This window comes from Zea mays, chromosome 7 (assembly GCF_902167145.1).
Source record: "Zea mays cultivar B73 chromosome 7, Zm-B73-REFERENCE-NAM-5.0, whole genome shotgun sequence".
NCBI classification, from domain to species: domain Eukaryota; kingdom Viridiplantae; phylum Streptophyta; class Magnoliopsida; order Poales; family Poaceae; genus Zea; species Zea mays.
The window spans coordinates 1,144,511-1,165,230 of record NC_050102.1 but is presented as its reverse complement, the minus strand read 5'-3'; the positions used below and the strand labels follow the sequence as shown (position 1 = coordinate 1,165,230).

General features: G+C 46.4%; 2 protein-coding genes across 2 annotated transcripts; both read right to left on the bottom strand.

Annotated features, from left to right (window-relative positions):
• Nucleotides 1–421: 421 nt before the first annotated feature.
• Nucleotides 422–1,874, bottom strand: LOC109940806 (uncharacterized). Its single transcript, XM_020541112.2, has 2 exons — nucleotides 1,465–1,874; nucleotides 422–1,379 (listed from the first exon to the last, which is right to left on the bottom strand). The coding sequence occupies exons 1-2, from the start codon at nucleotides 1,702–1,704 to the stop codon at nucleotides 606–608; spliced, it is 1,014 nt and encodes a 337-aa protein (XP_020396701.1). The 5' UTR covers nucleotides 1,705–1,874; the 3' UTR covers nucleotides 422–605.
• A 12,929-nt stretch (nucleotides 1,875–14,803) lies between these two features.
• Nucleotides 14,804–16,557, bottom strand: LOC100281280 (peroxidase 1). The gene is made up of 2 exons (NM_001154199.2): nucleotides 16,027–16,557; nucleotides 14,804–15,917 (listed from the first exon to the last, which is right to left on the bottom strand). The coding sequence occupies exons 1-2, from the start codon at nucleotides 16,267–16,269 to the stop codon at nucleotides 15,141–15,143; spliced, it is 1,020 nt and encodes a 339-aa protein (NP_001147671.2). The 5' UTR covers nucleotides 16,270–16,557; the 3' UTR covers nucleotides 14,804–15,140.
• Nucleotides 16,558–20,720: the final 4,163 nt, after the last annotated feature.

Below are 20,720 nucleotides of genomic sequence, written 5' to 3'. Positions count from 1 at the left end.
ATTACACTTGTGACGTCAACATATGTGTGGGAAATAGATCCTGACCCACATATGTTATGTATTCGGTTTTGCCACAGAACCGGGTGTGACACTTTCAGGCGCTGGTTACTGGGCTAGAGACTTAGGGTTGAACCACTGAGACCCACATATCATGTACCCATTGATAATCAGTATGGATCATGAATATTCATATCTACGAAAATTTTATCCGTAGATATCACATTATATTCATGTGTACCGATGGGTAAAAAAGTCTACCATACCCACGGTCGACAGATAAATAGCCATGGTTGTTTACCCACACCTGTACCTGCTGTCATCTCTAATAAAGATTTATCTAGATACTCTCGTATTCAGACTTATTAGGTGGATGTGGATTGTTATCAAATCGATACTCTCGACGATCGGAACGGTATCGGTCTGAGTGCAGAGCTGCCACCGCTTAACAATTACCACCGGGAAGAAATCGGTTCTCTTCTAGCTAGTTCATAACAATTTCATCATCATTACAGTACAAACAATAATGCAATTGCGAGTTCATGATAGGCAGGGATCGATGTAGCTATATTCTACAAGGGTACTAATGAACAACAATCAGCTGCTGTTCAGTTGACGACGTTGCACTTTCTCCTGATCTCACCCTGGTCGCCGGTGAGCACGCCGATGGCTGCCATCTTGGCCATGGAGACGGTGAAGTCGTGGAAGAAGTGTCCGTCGAACCTGCCGGAGGCGGCCTGCAGCACGTAGGCCCTGGTGAAGCGGTGGTCCAGGAGCGATGCGTCGGAGCGGAGCAGTCCGCGCCTCCGCGCGACGTGGCGGTAGTAGCTGGTGTCGAAGGTGGTGCAGCTGCCGGGGTCGAGCTCGGACGCCGCGGTACTGCTGGTGCTACTGCTGTTGCTGGGGCAGCGCATCCGCAGCCTGTCGGCGTAGCGGGCGTCGAGCGCCGGGTCGGGCGTGGTGCAGGTGGCGGAGGCGTAGAGGCGGTCGGCGTAGGAGGCGCAGTGCGCCTTGCCCAGCGTGTGCGCGCCGGACAGCACGGCGAGGTCCTTGACGTCGAGGCCCTTGGCGGCGAAGGCCTGGACCACGAGGCCGATGTCGCCGTGCAGCGGCGGAAGGTCCCCGCAGCTGGCGGCGCTGGAGGTGCGGCCGTCCCGCCTGCCCAGCGCCACGGGCCAGGAGGGGCCCCTGGCCAGCGAGACGGCGTCGCGGGCCATGAGGGCCAGGATGTCGGCGCAGGAGACGGTGCCCGGGCACGCCTTCTCCAGCTGGTCCTTGACCCGCGCCACGACGTCGAAGCCTCGGAGGCTGCCGTTGGGCAGCGACTCCTTCTCCGCGGTGTTGTTGGGTGTCGAGTCCAGAAGCACGGAGGCGTCGCAGCCCTGAATGAAAAGAAAGCACGATGATTGATATTCACACGAGAGGTCACGGTACAGCCTACAGGATCGGAGGCAGGTAGCTAGGTACCTGGACGAAGCAGTCGTGGTAGTGCAGCCTGAGGAGCGCGGCGGCGAGGTCCGGCGAGCTACCGATGGCGACCGTGGTCTCGTTGCGCACGATCTGCTCCGCTGCCGGGCAAGTCTTGTTGTAGTAGCCGACCTGGAGTTGCCCCTGCCCGGCAACTGATGCAGCAGCACACACGACGAGTAGCACTGCCACTGATGCTACGGCCACCATGGGAGGTGCAAGTGCGACCCTGGTGGCCATCTAGAGGGTAGGGAGGCAGCACAGCAGCAGTACGCTGCAATGCAAACACTCTGCTATAGCTGCCAGCTACAGTAGTGGCTGTGCTCTCCAACGGGCAGCATGCAAGATGGATGCCCATGCTCATATACTTACTAGCACCTGGGATTTCGTTTGGGCATTGCTGGCAGAGCAAGCATCAAGTATTAAACTAATTAACTGATGAATTTTAGTATCTGCTGCTGCGTCTTCGATTCTAGCGCAGGGGGTGGTGGTCAGTTGACTTTAAATTTGCTGCTAAGCTAGCTTAGCTAGCATGAAGAATCTTCGCATCGCGCGCGCCAACGCCGCCGGCCTCCGTTGCCATGGCCGGTGATTCTGGGATTACTTTGACTATCTTCATTATTAGCTTCTGATAGATTTTCTCCAGGTAGCTCTACTGTTGTGATCGACTTTGTGACAGATCAGAGCAGAGTACGCTACAGCAAATGCATATGGACAACGCAGCTACTTACTACCTTCTCCTCCTAGTCGACCACGCGTCTTGCTAATTAAATAGCATATCTTAGAATCATGGGCCATGTGATTTCGCAACAATTCAGAGACGGAGGGGGTGTGTATATACGATGCCATGTGAAAGCTAATAAGTAGCTTACGACAGTAGATTGCCTGCTGGCTTGCTTCATTGTCACTCATCCCATCTCATGGATACAACCAACTCCGGCCGGCAGGGATTAACGGCGTGTGTGGTTTGCAGGTTGGGCTGTTTCTGGAGTCATTTGGACCTGCGTTCGAGCCTACATCAGCGTTTGGTTTGAATCACAGAATGATATCGTCCATCACTGTGTTGACTAGCACACGGGATCAACTCACTCCGCAAGAAATCGCCGGACCGCTCCATCTAAAGCCAGGCCACAATGGATGAGCGAAACCATCATACCAAACGCGCTGTAAATCTAGTTGACCCTCGCACACGACGCGTTAGACTGATTGATCAATCATCAAAGATATTACGATTGTGTTGAACATCATATTTGGCACCTGGCCTAGCCGGACGGTCCGGCCCTATGGTCATGCCCCCACGACCAGATAAGCACGAACGAGAGTACTTATCCCATGCACGACCAGATAAGCACTGTCTATGGGGATCTGTTTGATCTCGCATAGTAACAGGTCCAGATATCCTCCCTATAAATATAATGGGGTACGACAGATTTAGAACTCCCGAACATATTCTAATCGAAACAATCTACTTTATTTACCTTTCCTGCCCTAAGAGTAGATGTAACATACCTATAGTTGTACCTTTCTACATATCCACTCCCACTCCTATTCAACTCTACGGCGTCTAGACCCGTCTTGGGTGGCCTGCCGACCACAAGACAACCCCCAGGATCTCACCCTAACGAGGTCCCTACCTTCCTAGTAATCTGCTAGAAGGGTGAATATATTTAGGTCTTCATCATCGACCCAAATTCTTAATCCCTAAATGACTCTACATCGTCTGGGTACGTCCCAGGTGACCTGCCGACCCAGAGCACCCTATGGTCTCTCCCTCGAGGGGCGGTATCTGGGTTACTGAGAGGAAGAAGACGACTCTGCGCTACCACGGACCGTCAGGCCCAGAGCGCGGACCACCCGAAGAGACACAGGGAAGGAGCCGCTCCTGCTGCCGAGTCATAGACCGTCCGCGCCACCGCAGAGGCACCGTTAGGGCGGTACACCCCTAGTGTTTCATGACCAAATCGGCATCAACACACTTTTTTGACGATTCCACTGGGGACAAGTGATCGGATCCATCAAATCAGATATATTAGATCGGACATGATGGTCGATCCAAATATATTAGATCGGAGATTAGAACATGGCGTACCCCTTTGCGAATATAATTTGTGCGGTCAGATGATGATCGGATGGCCCTAGTCGTGCGCGCGTCGCTGGTCGTGGCAAGTTTTCTAAAGAGACCATGTGTTGATGGGGAATCAACCAGCAGTACACGAGCAAGTGACCGAGGAACCCGAAGCAACGACCCAAGTTGAAGATTCGGAGCTTACTGAAGGCAAGTTGTGTCCTTGATCACTCTTCTTTACTTAATAATATTCTCGATAATCATCGTGACATGCTCAGGTTAACTTGATGGGACCTAATAGGTTACCCTAATTTTTGATTACCCTAATCCTTGCATATAAATGAACTATTGGGTAGTTTTGTTATTGCTCTAACTAGTTTTGGAATTAATGTTACATCTGAATTATGATCATGTTTATCATTATTGTTGGATTATTTATTGTTAATGATAAGATCATTTTGTTAATAAGAACATGGAGAACCACCCAGGAAAACAGTGCAACCACAAGGGTGAAATGAGACGTCCTTGACTGACTAATTAGAAAAGCTAGTGGAGTACTACCTTACCCGTAATGGACAACCGTGGTGTGAGGAGTTGCCGGTATAGGGAGGTTCTCGGGTTGATCATGTTGTAATGACTTTTTAGACAAGGGATCCATGTATTGCTCCCTTCTCGCAGAAACCGTAGCGGGTTTTTTGAATCTAGTGGAACTTTGTAAAGGTCTCGGAGGGCTACCCTGCCTCATCTTCTCAGTAGAGATGAATGAGATTTCTAGATCCCTTGGTAGATGGATAACACGACTTGTGGGTAAAGATGTGCAACCTCTGCAGAGTGTAAAACTGGTATATCAGGTGTGCTCACGATGAAGTGCGGCTCGGACACTCACATGAGTAACTTATAAAATTAAATCTAATTTGTTATCTGCATTGCACTGTGGGATTTATTATAATCATGATCTCTTATTTAATTGGGTTGATATAAACTTGTACTTAGTAATTGCTAATAAAATTTTCACCAATTTATTAAAAGCAATGCTCAACCTTAACCCTTATTTGTTGATGAAGCCTTACCCTACACATGAGCCCCCATACTAAGTGAGCTCATGCACATTATTCACCACACTTGCTGAGCGATCAACGTATGTGAGCTCACCCCCTTGCTATAACCCCCACAGGTGAAGAGCACCCCCTCGGAGGAAGACTACTACGACAAGTTCAATTAGATTTAGGTGTCATCTTCTAGTCAACGATAGGCGCCAAGGAGATAGTTGTATTAGTTCGATTTATTATCAGCTATTTTTGTAAGACATTTCCGTTATATAATAAAGTTTGTGACATTTGTCAATATACACTGAGTCATTATATGTGTTGATGTTGTTTGTCACACATATAAGTGGGAGGGAGGGGGCGCATTAGGGGGGCATGTGAGTGTGGACACTTACGTTACTAACTTAATAGAGTAGTATAGATTGTTGTTGGTTTAATTTTTTATTTCAGAATGGAAAAAATGATCAACTCAGACTAATGCAGTGAACAACCTGCTAATTCAAATATCATTACGATAATATCTTTTCATTTGTCTCGTCTAATGAAAATCAAGTCAAATCTCTTAATGGGCGTCCTTCAATTTCTTTTAAAAACAGGTATTTTGTTGGTTGGCGTTTCAGAGGAAACATCGTAACTAATAAATTATGGAGTACAGCAGTGTAGTGCCTTGCAAGTACATGCATTAGTGCAGTCTACATCCACCAAGCGTAAAGAATGAGCAACAATGTAATGTCACACCAAGATGAAGAAACCATATACATGTAAAAACAGTAGTTAATTATATATGATGAACATATCACATATAAATTGCATGTGTGTTTACTGACTTGATTGTCATTATTAATTATATGCATTACATCATCATCATGGATTTAAACCATGCACGAGAGGAAAAAGTAAAAGTAAAATAAAATAAATTTTAATGTGAGACGGAGAGAGTATTTTTTACTTCTACTTTTTACTGCTTAATACATTGAATTATTTTAATTGTCTAATATATACTATAGTAAAACAACTCTTATGGTATTAGGGCCTCCATTTATATCCGGTTCCGTCCCCTCAAAACTCAGAAATGGCCCTGAGTATTACTATAAACCATGATATTACCTACAAACTATAAAAATAATTTGCTTCCAAACATGTCCCTAGATTGGGAGTGGGTTATGGAAACTCTTGAAGATATGTTGTATTTGAAGTTTTAGAAATTCAGAAACGTTTTAATAAAATCTTATGTTTATATTCACTCTCACTGTGGAGCATCAGTTATTTAAATATTGTAGTACATAAAAGATAAATGATAACTCTTTTTAGGGCTAGTTTGGGAACACCGTTTTCCCAAGAATTCTAAATTTTCTAAGGGAAATTAGTTCATTTTCCTTAGGAAAATTGGAATCCCTTGGAAAAACGGTGTTCCGAAACTAGCCCTTAGTGTTGTAAAATGAAACTTTTTTTCCTAGAGGGAATGAATGAGATGTACATGGTAGATATGAAAGGGCCTGCTCTGTTCTTTGTGAAGTGGGCTCAAAGCCTAAGATTCTGAAAAGGTAGAGATCCTGTAATACCCAAAATGTAAGATGAAAGCATAGTTGAGTTACATACATGATTTTGCCTATGTTTATTGTAACATGTGAACCAACACCTCAAAAGTCATTAATTAATTAGTGACACTTAAAGTAATTTGTGCATCATGCTGTGATTTATTTGTTTGTGCATTCACTCATGAAGATAATGATAAAAGAAATATGCAAATGGTGGAAGAGACATTAAACCTAATTTTGGGAACCAATAATTTGAGAAATAAGATATAGAAGGTGAAGAGGAAAATAGGAAAAGCCCTATATACAATGTAAGGAAAATATATAAATAAACGTGACATTTCATATCAACATCTTGGACTAGTACATCTAGTTCAAATTCAAAGTTTGCAATCAAATTTGGATTCAAATTTAAGAATTCAAATATGAAAAAAAAAATAAAGGAAAAGGAAATGGAAACAGAAAATAAAAGGAAAAAAAAAAAGAAAATCGCCGTTTGGGCCGAATTCTCCTCGCGCTGGCCCATCTCCATTTTTCTCCCTGCGCTGGCCCATTGTCGTGCCTTACCCTAGCGCCGCCAGCCACTTGCCTGTGCGCGTGCTTGTGACTGTGACCGATCGGGCCCGCACGTGGAGACCTCTGGTCTACTGTGCTTCTTCCCGGCTCCAACGCGTAACAACCCGCGTGGTTGCCGCGCAGCTCGCCGTTCTTCCTCCCTGAAGCGGAGCTCGCGGGTCGTTGCACCGAACCGCGCTTAATCCGCAGGACCTCACCGGTCGGACTCCGCCGTAGCACTATAAAACTAAGCCCGTTACCCTGGATCCGCATCATCGGCGCTTCGTTCGTGACCTCGCTGGCGACAAGCAAGCAGGGTGGAATCGGGAGCTTTGGAGCGCCGCTTGGAGGGGTTGTCGTCGCGCCGTGCCCGGTACCTCAGAATCGTCCTTGCCTGTCGCTTCGATTGGACACGCCAAACGGGTTGGGGCTTCTACCGACTGGGCTTGCGACCTGGGTGCCAGGAATTTCCCACCGGGGTCTCGGCGCCGCCGGGTAGCACCTTGTCGTGGCCAGAGTTCTCGGCCACACCGAACGCTTGGTAAGAACCTCCAACGAATTCGCCTCTTTCCCTGCTACGCTTTGGGCCGACCGTGGCCGTTTTTGGGTTCGGGTGCGCGATATGGGAGTCCCCGGCGGGACCGCCGCCGTGCGAGGTGGGCGCGGCCGTATTCATCCGCCGTGGGGAAGAAGAACTCCGTGGTCCGTTGGATCCGGCGCTGACGATCGAGATTAGAGGATAGGGTAACCTTTGCTCAAGTAAACCGTGTCCGTAGGATTCATGGTGGGCGGGTTAGATTAGATCGGGGTAGGATCGACCTTCGTCCGTTGATTCTGGATCGGACGATCGGGGCGGATTATCTGTTTTATAACGCGATAATCTAATCTTGCGCGTCGGTTTGTGATCGGACGGTCAGCGTCCGCCCGTACCCCTTCGGCTGGACGGTTTAGCTATTAGGCCCCTCTGTTCTATAGTAATCAACCCGCGGTCCGTAGAATTGTTTTCTGTGTCTCAGGAAAACTTACCCCGAGACCCCTGCGTTTTCCAGATAATGAGGCCCGATCCAGAGCTGTGTGAAATTGAGTAAATAAATTGGAAAAGGGATTTTTAATAGGAAAATAATGGCTAGAACTTATAAAATTCATAGAAAATTCATATTGAGCCCAAATTGATCCATTCTAATTCCTATAATTTTGTAATAATGTTGTTTATCACCTAGTGTCACTGTTTTCACATGAAAGTCACATTAAAATTTATATCCTACTTAATATTGTGCAAAATACATAATTCCCCCGTTTTAAATCCGATTTGACTCGTTCCAGCTGCGTTAGTCTCGTAGCAACGCGTAGGTCATTATTATTCAGTTTGTTCTTATGTTTGGTGTTATGTTAATTTTGCATGTACCATGTTTGTCTGTATTGCTACGACTAGCGCGAGGTCACGAGTCACCTGAAGATCATCCTGGTACCTGGAATCTCAAGTCTCAGGCAAGTTGTGCCCTTGATCACTTCTTTTACCCACTCATGTTCTGATTAATCATAATGATCTGCATAGGTTAATTTTGATGGGACCCAATAGGTCACCCTAGTTTGTTCATCCTGAATACCTTGTTTACCCCTCAATCACTTGGGTAGTTCTGCTACTGCTTTATATGGTTTTGGGTTAATATTTCATTGCATCTATGTTCCAATTATGTTGTTATTCTATTTATGTTCATGACAAGATCATTAAATGTTAATTGGAACATAGAGCTTAACTTGAGAACCACGTGCCACCACAAGGGTTTAATGGGACGCCCTTGGCTGACTAATTAGGAAAGCTAGTGGAGGACTACCTTACCCGAAAGGGGCAAGGGCAGTAGGGGAGTGGTCAGTGTAGGGAGGCCCTCGGGAGGATTTTGCTGTGATGGCGGTCCTGCAAGGGATTCCTGGGAAGGCCCTCGGGAGGATTTTGCTGTGATGGCGGTCCTGCAAGGGATTCCTGGGGAGGCCCTCGGGAGGATTTTGCTGTGATGGCGGTCCTGCAAGGGATTCCTGCATTGGAGCTTCCTATAAACTGTAGCGGGTTTTCTGAAGCTAGTGGAACTTTGTAAAGGCCTCGTAGTGTTACCCTGCCTCGCCTCCTCGGTAGAGGTGTATGGGAAGTCGCGATCTCTTGGCAGATGGGTAACATGACTTGTGGGTAAAGGGTACCACCTCTGCAGAGTGTAAAACTGGTATACTAGCCGAGCTCACGGTCATGAGCAGCTCAGGACTCTCTGATGATTAAATTATGGAACTAAATTCAATTTGTCATATGCATTGCATCGCGGGTGAAGTTGTTATTTTTGTTCTACTACTTAATTGGGATTGATATTCACTTATACTTAGTAACTGCTAATAAAATTTTGACCAACTTTAAAAGCAATGCTCAGCTCTAACCATTTTCTTTGGTAAGCCTTACACTTCACGTGAGCTCCCACCTTTGGCGAGTTCATGCACATTATTCCCCACAACTTGTTGAGCGATGAACGTATGTGAGCTCACTCTTGCTGTCTCACATACACCTCAGGTCAAGACCAGGTACTGCAGGATGATGCTCATGGAGGATGTTGCGATGAGTTCGTGAGAGGTCTAGGCCGTCGTCTCCCAGTCAACTTTGGGTTGCTGGATCGTTTCCTTATATGATGTAATTATTTAATTATTTCTGTACAGAACTCCTCTTATATAGTAAAGATGTGACATTCGATCCTGTGCCACTATGCATCATATGTGTGAGACTTGGTCCCAGCACACCTGGTGTTTATGTTCGCGCCCGGGTTTTTGACCCCTAAAATCCGGGTGTGACAGAAGTGGTATCAGAGCAATGTTGACTGTAGGACGAAACCTAGATAGAACTGGACAACCATTATCTACTTACCTTTGCTACTCTGATTCTTTCTAAACTTTTCTTAATCTTTTCACATCTATTTCCGCTTTACTCTGATTATTCTTATCTTTTCTTTCTAAAAGACAAATGTGGATTTCACACTTTGAAATCCTGTGCCTAAAGTGACTTTAGGAATAGGAGACCTACTCTTAGGAACAAAAACAAAACTATTTTTAAGGTATTTGTATGCTTGAATGTTTGTTCTTATGATACTTGTTTGAATCTTTGATTGAGTGTGATTAGTTGTGGAGTAATGTCCACAATCACATCTGCATATACATATAGAAAAAAAACGGTTATAAAAATATCTAAATGAACTAGGTTATCCCTCATCAAAGAATCTAGCCTAGCAAAATCCATCTTATCTTGAAAAAGTCTATCCTACACTCATAGATCCATCTTATCCTAAAAAAAATAGATTCTCGTCTTATCTTGAAAAGATTTATCCTATCCTAATAGATCTATCTGACCTCAAAAGATTCTACCTTATCCTTATGGATTCATCTTACCCCAATAAGCATATTTATCCCACGCTAGTGTAACAACCATGATCTAGCCTAAAATAAATAAGATCTTATCTAGTCAAACTAGTCACACCAATCTAACCTAGATCTGATCTAATCTAAAGTGACTTATCAAACATGTTAGATAATACTAATGAAATAGATTAGACTCTACTCCTATAGAACGAGTCTTAACTTAGTTCACCCTGCACTAAATTAAGAGTGACAGATCGACTTGGCCATATGCAACTACCTTAACCATCCAATAGTTGCATAACCCCACAATTTTAACCTAGCAAGAGATTCTAACCTACCTACACCATACAATCCATCCTACTCACATATGTCCTAGCCATATGTCCTTAACTCGGATGACAACTCCAAGAAATAAAGGCCAAAGAAGACCAACCATGTCAAAAAAGGATAAGCATCAACTCAAGACTTCAAAGATCAAGTTGAATCGCCAGCGGAATCAAGATCCGTAGTTTAGGATGAAGTCTTTCCTTATTATACCCTTGCCACAACACCTACTTGCCATAATCGTACCTCATCTGACCTAATAGATGGGTAGACATACAATATCCATATATTCTAAATCGTCTACTAACTGTTATGAAAAAAAAAACTTGAACAAAACTTTGATTTCCAAAACCCAATGAGAAACTAAAATTCTAAACCAAACCTATTGTATTCCCTTTTCTTACAAATCTCGGGGACGAGATTTCTGTTAAGGGGGGTAGGATTTGTAATACCCAAAATGTAAGATGAAAGCATAGTTGAGTTACATACATGATTTTGCCTATGTTTATTGTAACATGTGAACCAACACCTCAAAAGTCATTAATTAATTAGTGACACTTAAAGTAATTTGTGCATCATGCTGTGATTTATTTGTTTGTGCATTCACTCATGAAGATAATGATAAAAGAAATATGCAAATGGTGGAAGAGACATTAAACCTAATTTTGGGAACCAATAATTTGAGAAATAAGATATAGAAGGTGAAGAGGAAAATAGGAAAAGCCCTATATACAATGTAAGGAAAATATATAAATAAACGTGACATTTCATATCAACATCTTGGACTAGTACATCTAGTTCAAATTCAAAGTTTGCAATCAAATTTGGATTCAAATTTAAGAATTCAAATATGAAAAAAAAAATAAAGGAAAAGGAAATGGAAACAGAAAATAAAAGGAAAAAAAAAAGAAAATCGCCGTTTGGGCCGAATTCTCCTCGCGCTGGCCCATCTCCATTTTTCTCCCTGCGCTGGCCCATTGTCGTGCCTTACCCTAGCGCCGCCAGCCACTTGCCTGTGCGCGTGCTTGTGACTGTGACCGATCGGGCCCGCACGTGGAGACCTCTGGTCTACTGTGCTTCTTCCCGGCTCCAACGCGTAACAACCCGCGTGGTTGCCGCGCAGCTCGCCGTTCTTCCTCCCTGAAGCGGAGCTCGCGGGTCGTTGCACCGAACCGCGCTTAATCCGCAGGACCTCACCGGTCGGACTCCGCCGTAGCACTATAAAACTAAGCCCGTTACCCTGGATCCGCATCATCGGCGCTTCGTTCGTGACCTCGCTGGCGACAAGCAAGCAGGGTGGAATCGGGAGCTTTGGAGCGCCGCTTGGAGGGGTTGTCGTCGCGCCGTGCCCGGTACCTCAGAATCGTCCTTGCCTGTCGCTTCGATTGGACACGCCAAACGGGTTGGGGCTTCTACCGACTGGGCTTGCGACCTGGGTGCCAGGAATTTCCCACCGGGGTCTCGGCGCCGCCGGGTAGCACCTTGTCGTGGCCAGAGTTCTCGGCCACACCGAACGCTTGGTAAGAACCTCCAACGAATTCGCCTCTTTCCCTGCTACGCTTTGGGCCGACCGTGGCCGTTTTTGGGTTCGGGTGCGCGATATGGGAGTCCCCGGCGGGACCGCCGCCGTGCGAGGTGGGCGCGGCCGTATTCATCCGCCGTGGGGAAGAAGAACTCCGTGGTCCGTTGGATCCGGCGCTGACGATCGAGATTAGAGGATAGGGTAACCTTTGCTCAAGTAAACCGTGTCCGTAGGATTCATGGTGGGCGGGTTAGATTAGATCGGGGTAGGATCGACCTTCGTCCGTTGATTCTGGATCGGACGATCGGGGCGGATTATCTGTTTTATAACGCGATAATCTAATCTTGCGCGTCGGTTTGTGATCGGACGGTCAGCGTCCGCCCGTACCCCTTCGGCTGGACGGTTTAGCTATTAGGCCCCTCTGTTCTATAGTAATCAACCCGCGGTCCGTAGAATTGTTTTCTGTGTCTCAGGAAAACTTACCCCGAGACCCCTGTGTTTTCCAGATAATGAGGCCCGATCCAGAGCTGTGTGAAATTGAGTAAATAAATTGGAAAAGGGATTTTTAATAGGAAAATAATGGCTAGAACTTATAAAATTCATAGAAAATTCATATTGAGCCCAAATTGATCCATTCTAATTCCTATAATTTTGTAATAATGTTGTTTATCACCTAGTGTCACTGTTTTCACATGAAAGTCACATTAAAATTTATATCCTACTTAATATTGTGCAAAATACATAATTCCCCCGTTTTAAATCCGATTTGACTCGTTCCAGCTGCGTTAGTCTCGTAGCAACGCGTAGGTCATTATTATTCAGTTTGTTCTTATGTTTGGTGTTATGTTAATTTTGCATATACCATGTTTGTCTGTATTGCTACGACTAGCGCGAGGTCACGAGTCACCTGAAGATCATCCTGGTACCTGGAATCTCAAGTCTCAGGCAAGTTGTGCCCTTGATCACTTCTTTTACCCACTCATGTTCTGATTAATCATAATGATCTGCATAGGTTAATTTTGATGGGACCCAATAGGTCACCCTAGTTTGTTCATCCTGAATACCTTGTTTACCCCTCAATCACTTGGGTAGTTCTGCTACTGCTTTATATGGTTTTGGGTTAATATTTCATTGCATCTATGTTCCAATTATGTTGTTATTCTATTTATGTTCATGACAAGATCATTAAATGTTAATTGGAACATAGAGCTTAACTTGAGAACCACGTGCCACCACAAGGGTTTAATGGGACGCCCTTGGCTGACTAATTAGGAAAGCTAGTGGAGGACTACCTTACCCGAAAGGGGCAAGGGCAGTAGGGGAGTGGTCAGTGTAGGGAGGCCCTCGGGAGGATTTTGCTGTGATGGCGGTCCTGCAAGGGATTCCTGGGAAGGCCCTCGGGAGGATTTTGCTGTGATGGCGGTCCTGCAAGGGATTCCTGGGGAGGCCCTCGGGAGGATTTTGCTGTGATGGCGGTCCTGCAAGGGATTCCTGCATTGGAGCTTCCTATAAACTGTAGCGGGTTTTCTGAAGCTAGTGGAACTTTGTAAAGGCCTCGTAGTGTTACCCTGCCTCGCCTCCTCGGTAGAGGTGTATGGGAAGTCGCGATCTCTTGGCAGATGGGTAACATGACTTGTGGGTAAAGGGTACCACCTCTGCAGAGTGTAAAACTGGTATACTAGCCGAGCTCACGGTCATGAGCAGCTCAGGACTCTCTGATGATTAAATTATGGAACTAAATTCAATTTGTCATATGCATTGCATCGCGGGTGAAGTTGTTATTTTTGTTCTACTACTTAATTGGGATTGGTATTCACTTATACTTAGTAACTGCTAATAAAATTTTGACCAACTTTAAAAGCAATGCTCAGCTCTAACCATTTTCTTTGGTAAGCCTTACACTTCACGTGAGCTCCCACCTTTGGCGAGTTCATGCACATTATTCCCCACAACTTGTTGAGCGATGAACGTATGTGAGCTCACTCTTGCTGTCTCACATACACCTCAGGTCAAGACCAGGTACTGCAGGATGATGCTCATGGAGGATGTTGCGATGAGTTCGTGAGAGGTCTAGGCCGTCGTCTCCCAGTCAACTTTGGGTTGCTGGATCGTTTCCTCATATGATGTAATTATTTAATTATTTCTGTACAGAACTCCTCTTATATAGTAAAGATGTGACATTCGATCCTGTGCCACTATGCATCATATGTGTGAGACTTGGTCCCAGCACACCTGGTGTTTATGTTCGCGCCCGGGTTTTTGACCCCTAAAATCCGGGTGTGACAGATCCTGGATGTACAATGATGATGACTAGCTAAGCAAATACGGCCCAGATCGGTCCTTAATTTATGATGGGCTGAAAATCGTAATAACTGCAGTATACAGAAACTGCAAGAGGAAAACAACCGTCAGGTTCAAATGTCGTTTATGCATTTTTATTACCTTTTACAAAATATGGATGCCATTGTCACGGAGGTATAGCTTGTCTTGTTTTGAGAACTTGACAATTAATAATGGACTATTGTTGTTGGTTTAATTTTTGATTTCAGAACGGAAAACTGATCAACTCAGACTAATATATACAGTGCCTGAACAACTTGCTAATCCAAAATCATTACGCTAATATCTTTTCATTTGTCTCGTATAATAAAAATCACGCCAAATCTCTTAATGGCCGTCCTTTAATTAGATATTTTGTTGGTTGGTGTGCTTCAGAGGAAACATCGTAACTAAAATATGTAGTGCCTTGCAAGTACATGCATTTATATATATATAGTGCATTGCGGCAGTCTACATCCACCAAGCGTAAAGAATGAGCAACAATGTAACGTACGTCACACCAAGATGAAGAAACCATATACATGTAAAAAAACAGTAGCTAATTATATATGTTGAACATATCATATATAAATTGCATGTGTGTTTATTGACTTGATTGTCATTATTAATTACATGCGCATTACATCATCATCATGGATTTGAACCATATGCACGAGAGGAAAAAGTAAAAAAACAATAAACTTGAAAAGGCACTCATCACGCTCTACGTACATACATATATATACTCAAGAAAAGAAAAGAAAACTCACACGATTTAATTAAGATTAACCAAGCAAAAGTAAAGGTAAGCAACGAATATAATAATTGAATGAACCCAACCAACATGGATGCATGAATTAAGTGGATGAACGTAAGTGAAAGGCATCGTCAAAACCAGCAGCAATTAATGTACGTATTATTTGTCAGTTGACGAGGTTGCATTTCTTTCTGATCTCGCCCTGCTGCTGGCCGGTGAGCACGTCGATGGTGGACATCTTGACCATGGAGTCGGCGAAGTCGCGGAAGAACTCGGCGGTGAAGAGCCCCGTGGCCTGGCGCTGGACGTACGCCCTGGTGGCCGGGTCGGTGAGCAGCGCGGCGTCGGAGTGGAAGAGCCCCCGGCGCCTGGCCACCAGGCTGTAGTAGCTGGAGTCGAAGCTGAGGAAGCTGCCGGGGTCCATCTCGTTGAGCGTGGTGTTGTCGGCGAGGCTCCGGCACCTGGACCTGAGGCGGGCGAGGTAGGCGGCGTCGAGCGCCGGGTCGACGTCGGCGAGGCTGTTGGCGCCGGTGAAGTTGTAGAGGCGGTCGCTGAAGAGGTTGCAGTGCGCGGTGCCGAGGGTGTGGCCGCCGGAGAGCACGACGAGGTCCCTGACGGAGAGGCCCTTGGCGGCGAACATGCTGACGAGGCGGGTGAAGTTGGCGGTGGGCGGGGGCAGCTGGTTGGTCTCGTTGGCGAGGGAGACGCGGCCGTCGCGGCGGCCCAGCGCGACGGGCCAGGAGGGGCCGTTGGCCAGCACGACGGCGTCGCGCGCCATGAGCGCCAGGACGTCGGCGCAGGAGACGGTGCCCGGGCACGCCTCCTCCAGCCGGTCCTTGACGCGCTGCACGGAGCCGAAGCCCCGGAGGGTGAGGTTCGGGGTGGCGTCCTTCTCCGCCGTGCTGGTGGGAGTCGAGTCCAGGAGCACGGAGGCGTCGCAGCCCTGGCAGCAATTAATAATTAATAATAATGCAGGGGATGAGTTAGCTAACGTGCAATGCAATGCAACTAATCAATGCAGCAACAATATATGTATATAGTTATATATATACCCTGACGAAGCAGTCGTGGAAATGGAGGCGGAGCAGCGGGCCGGCCAGCGTCGGCGCCGCCTTGAGGATCGCCACCATCTCCTCCTTGACGATGGCCTCCACGCGCGGGCACGTGCTGCCGTAGAAATTCATGTCCAGCCCAGCTGCTCCTGCGGCGGAAGCCATGGCAGCCGACGAGAGGACGAGCACAGCGGCAACTCTCGCCATGATCGTCATGGGCGCCATCATCGACGACTTCTTCATGGAATGGATCGGATACGATGCAAATTTAGCAAGCAGGAGCTAGCTAGCAACAACTCGGCCTCTGCCAGCTGCAGCTCGATCTGCTCTTCTCTATAATGGTGGATGAGAGCGAGCAGCGATATGATGAGCTCTCTAGATAGCTAGCTAGCTAGCTACTCGTCGCTCGTCTACTAGCTGCTAGCTTCTGCTTCTGCTTCTGCTTGTTGTGCTTGTGGGGAAGACGGTCACTGCTTATATAGCTTCTATGTCGTACAGATTTCTTCATTAGCAGCAGTGTCCGTGACAGCCATGAGCCAACAGCAACCGGCTATCAGTAACTAATTAGTCGTCATGCATGGCTGTGTTTTATATTGGTTCATCTATCTACTGAACTGAACTCTTGTCTAGTTGTTAGTCAATTAACCAAACACAATTGGCTAAAGTTCATTGCTTAGGGATATTATATATATATATATGCACCTATATATTAGCCGGATCCAAACATATATAAATGATGAATTAGCTAGGATACATAGCTGCCATCATCAGATCATTATCTGTTGAGTCTGAAGAAAGGGAACAAAACGCAAACAAGTCTACACCTCTTAAATTGTGCACGTAATATAATTAATGAAGAAAGGGATTAGTGCAACTCTCGTAACATCCAATACTTCTTGTTGCAATATTATTGTCACACACCAAAAATATAATCAAACGGGGATTTTTTTTAAAAAAAATAATTAAATCGTGTTCAATCATTCATCTGGACTGCATATGCTGCATGGTCCATTGATGTGTTGGGTGCGTAGTAGGAAAATGTAATCCAGGTTTTTTTTAGCTATAGCTACCAGATGCATGGGCATGTGATGTGTTGTGTTGTTGGTTTAAAGGGGGAACAAAGGCAAATGCTGCATTGGTCCCAACGCCAACTCCAAATGCAGCCAGGTCGAGTTGATGAGATCGCTCATATGCATGCATATGCTAGCTACCTACTGACTCTACCCAATCAGTCACTGATCATGGCTCTGATGATGCATGATTTAATAAATAACCGGAACGTTAGCAAGCCGGGCACCGTATAGCTTGGAGATTTTAGTGCTGTGGCCTGGCCCTGGGTATATTCAAAATCTACAGGGATATATACCAACCTTTTTTTCACAACCAAATAACTAATATTCGACATATATATATGATGCCAAATAGTTATAGCTGCGTGCAACTAACATAACGAGAATATAGCTTACAACAAATTATAAGACAACTTTTGAATCCTAGCTTTGTGCTTTGAAAATGGTTCATGGTATTCCTATCATTTGCTTGCACGAAGAATCCCCTTTCAATGAATGTAACCAAGCTATCATTCAAGTAATCTTGTCCCATCTCTTATTTCTTAGCTTTTTTAGGGGGTGTTTGGTTTGCCCCTGCTAAAATTTAGCCTCTATCACATCGAATGTTTGAACCTCCGTTCGGGGTATTAAATGTAGTCGGATTATAAAACTAATTTCTCAGCCGAAGATTAAAAAGTGAGACGAATCTAGTACAGTTGGTTGAGTCTATATTTCATACTCCTATTTGAAAGTCAAACGCTTGATGTGACGAATCTAGTACGCTTGATGTGAGCCGTATATAGTTTCATTGTAGAAAACATCTTTTCAACACCACTGCTGCAACCACTACCGGAATCAACATCTTCGCCGAGTGCCGGAAGCACTCGGCGAAGCCTTAAAAACACTCGGCAAAGGCTTTGCCGAGTGTAACACTCGGCAAAGAAGGCTCGGCAAAAAGTGCATCGGCAAAGTCTTCTTTGCCGAGTACTTTTTCTCGGGCACTCGGCAAAGATCTTTGCCGAGTGTCAGCGAGCACTCGGCAAAGAAAAGGGCCCGTTACGGCGCCGGTTGACGGAGACGGCGGCTTTGCCGAGTGTCAACGGTGACACTCGGCAACGAAGATATCTTTGTCGAGTGTCCTCCTGGCAGCACTCGGCAAAGCCGCCTTCTTTGCCGAGTGCCACTTGGGACACTCGGCAAAGAGCCCGCCAGGGAGGGTCCCCATGTCAGGCTCTTTGCCGAGTGTACCAATTGGCACTCGGCAAAGCCGACCTCTTTGCCGAGTGCTAGCGACATAACACTCGGCAAAGAACCTAAGCCGGTGCCCAGGTCTGTGCTCTTTGCCGAGTGTTATGACCCAGACACTCGGCAAAGAGCCTCTTTGCCGAGTGTTACACTCGGCAAAGTGACCAGTATGTACCTTTTTAATTTGTTTTTTGTTTTCCATCTACACAAACAGAAGATATCACATATATATCACATATATACATCACAGATATCATCACAGACATAAATAGCCAACACAAACATAAAACCGTGACCACAAACATAAATATTCATCACAAACATAAGTGTTCAACACAAGTATTAAACACAAACATAAGTCTCAAACGTCGCAAGCTCTCACATAAGTATCAAACAGAAACATAAGTATTATACATAAGTTCTGAAGTCTAAAACAATGACTCATGGAGGTGGGCGGTTTGGCCGGGGTTGCGTTGGGCTGAACCCTTCCGGAGGGTTGTTGGATGCCGCCCCAGATTGGCCCTGCACAGAGAAGAGATAGCATGTGTTATACCAGATGCATTACAAACATCTAACTACAATATTGATACTCACAGGAGTGTGGAAGACAGTAGGGTCAACTGGGGGGAACAATGGAGGTGGCGGAGCGATGCCCTGTGCGGCGCCAAGGCTCTGCATGTACTGGAACATCTCCGCCATCCTCTGATCAGCCGCCGCCCGCTCCGCCATTATCCTCGCCTCCATCTCTTCTAGTTGGGTCTGTAATATTACAAGCCAACGTTATAGTAACTCAAAGACTAGGTATATAACTAAAGGAAGGACGAGTTACAGAAGCACTAACCTCGAGTTGCTGTATGCGATGCTGTGAGCTGTCGTGCCGAGGTCGAATGGCTGGGCTCGAGCCCGTGCTCCTTGCTCTCACCTGAGACAGAGTGGGAGTGGAGGACGAGTCGATTGCCCCGTCGGCAATCCAGTACCGCCCATGTCTCTTGCCTCCTCCGACCCTCATGAGCACCTCGGGGTCGATAGGCTCGGTGCTCGGATCATAGTCTGGGCCATGGACCTCCTGCGCCATGGCGGTGTAGTCATGGAGGCGGCTGTAGACGGCGCGGTTGGTGTAGGCCTCGGGCCCGTCATCCGGGTTGTAGGTGACGTCGGACGTCGCCTTACCCTTATGGGCCATAGCATAGGCCGAGAAGGTGGAACAAGGCCTGCCACCATGTGACGCCGGCTGCAACGAAAACCAACGAGATAGTTAGAAATAATATCTAACTTAGTGCTATATATCTAAATAAAAAAGGTGGCGTACCCATGCTTCGGCATATTGGCCTAGGCTCCGGCTGCCTTGGTGGTGCGAGGGGCCTTGCATCTGCAAACGCCGTTCCCGGCTAGCTGTGTGCACCTCGTCCCACTCAGCCGAACACCACCTATCCACCATCTGCTCCCAGCACAGAGGATGTGCGGCGCACCAATGTGGAATCACCTCCAAAGTAAACACATAAAGTGCATATCAGAAGATAAAATAAAATTCATGCATGGAGTACTGGTACCAAACATGCATGACTTTACCTCCAGGTACTGCTCCCTGGTCAACGACATGGTTCGGGCTTGAGGTTTGGTCACCTTCTCCCCAAGGACGGAGCCGTGGTAGGTGATGATGGCCTGGATGCGGGCCTCATAGTGCATGTCCACGACGAGCTTCTTACAGCACGTGGTGGCCACCACATCCGCCCTAGCCTCGTATCCAGCATCGCATCTGAAGAAATCCTGCATACAAAAACGATGTATCCATACATTATTTCAAGAATTTGCAACGAATGCGACATATTTTATATTATACTAAGACTTACCCACAGCTCTTGCTTCACCCGCTCCGCCTTGTTATTGAATTCCCTGCCGTCCCGGTCTACTGCATCGGGGGCGACGGCGTAGTGGTCGAAGGTGAAGGCTGGACCCGTCACTCCGGCGTACTCCACAAGTCCAGGGAAGTGTTCCCTGCACAGCAGGCCGAGGATGTTGTTGGGGGGGCGACGATGACCCCCAGCATAATCCAAAACCGTCCAAGACCTGTCCAAGTGATAAATAAAAAGTATTAGTTTATATTATGATTTTGAACACATAATATGAACAAGAATGAAGAACATAAAGTTACATACCTCTCCCCTTCCGGCCGAATCAACGGCCGTTTGTCCCGAAGTATGGGACGCGGCGGGAGACTCGCGGGGCCTCGCAGGTAAATGCTCCTCGAACTAGAGCCGCCTGAACCTGAGGCGTCCTGCTGCTGGTCGTCGTCGTCCTGCTGCTGGTCGTCGTCGTCCTGAGGCGCCGCCTGCTGCTGCGCTGCCTGCTCTGCCTCGTGCTGCTGCGCTGCCTGCTCTGCATCGTCCGCCGTCCTACTCC

Coding starts and splice junctions, on each gene's coding strand:
- LOC109940806 (XM_020541112.2), bottom strand. CDS start 1,704: ATGGCCACCAGGGTCGCACTTGCACCTCCCATGGTGGCCGTAGCATCA. Junction 1,380..1,464: donor ACCACGACTGCTTCGTCCAG/GTACCTAGCTAC, acceptor CTTTTCATTCAG/GGCTGCGACGCCTCCGTGCT.
- LOC100281280 (NM_001154199.2), bottom strand. CDS start 16,269: ATGAAGAAGTCGTCGATGATGGCGCCCATGACGATCATGGCGAGAGTT. Junction 15,918..16,026: donor TCCACGACTGCTTCGTCAGG/GTATATATATAA, acceptor AATTGCTGCCAG/GGCTGCGACGCCTCCGTGCT.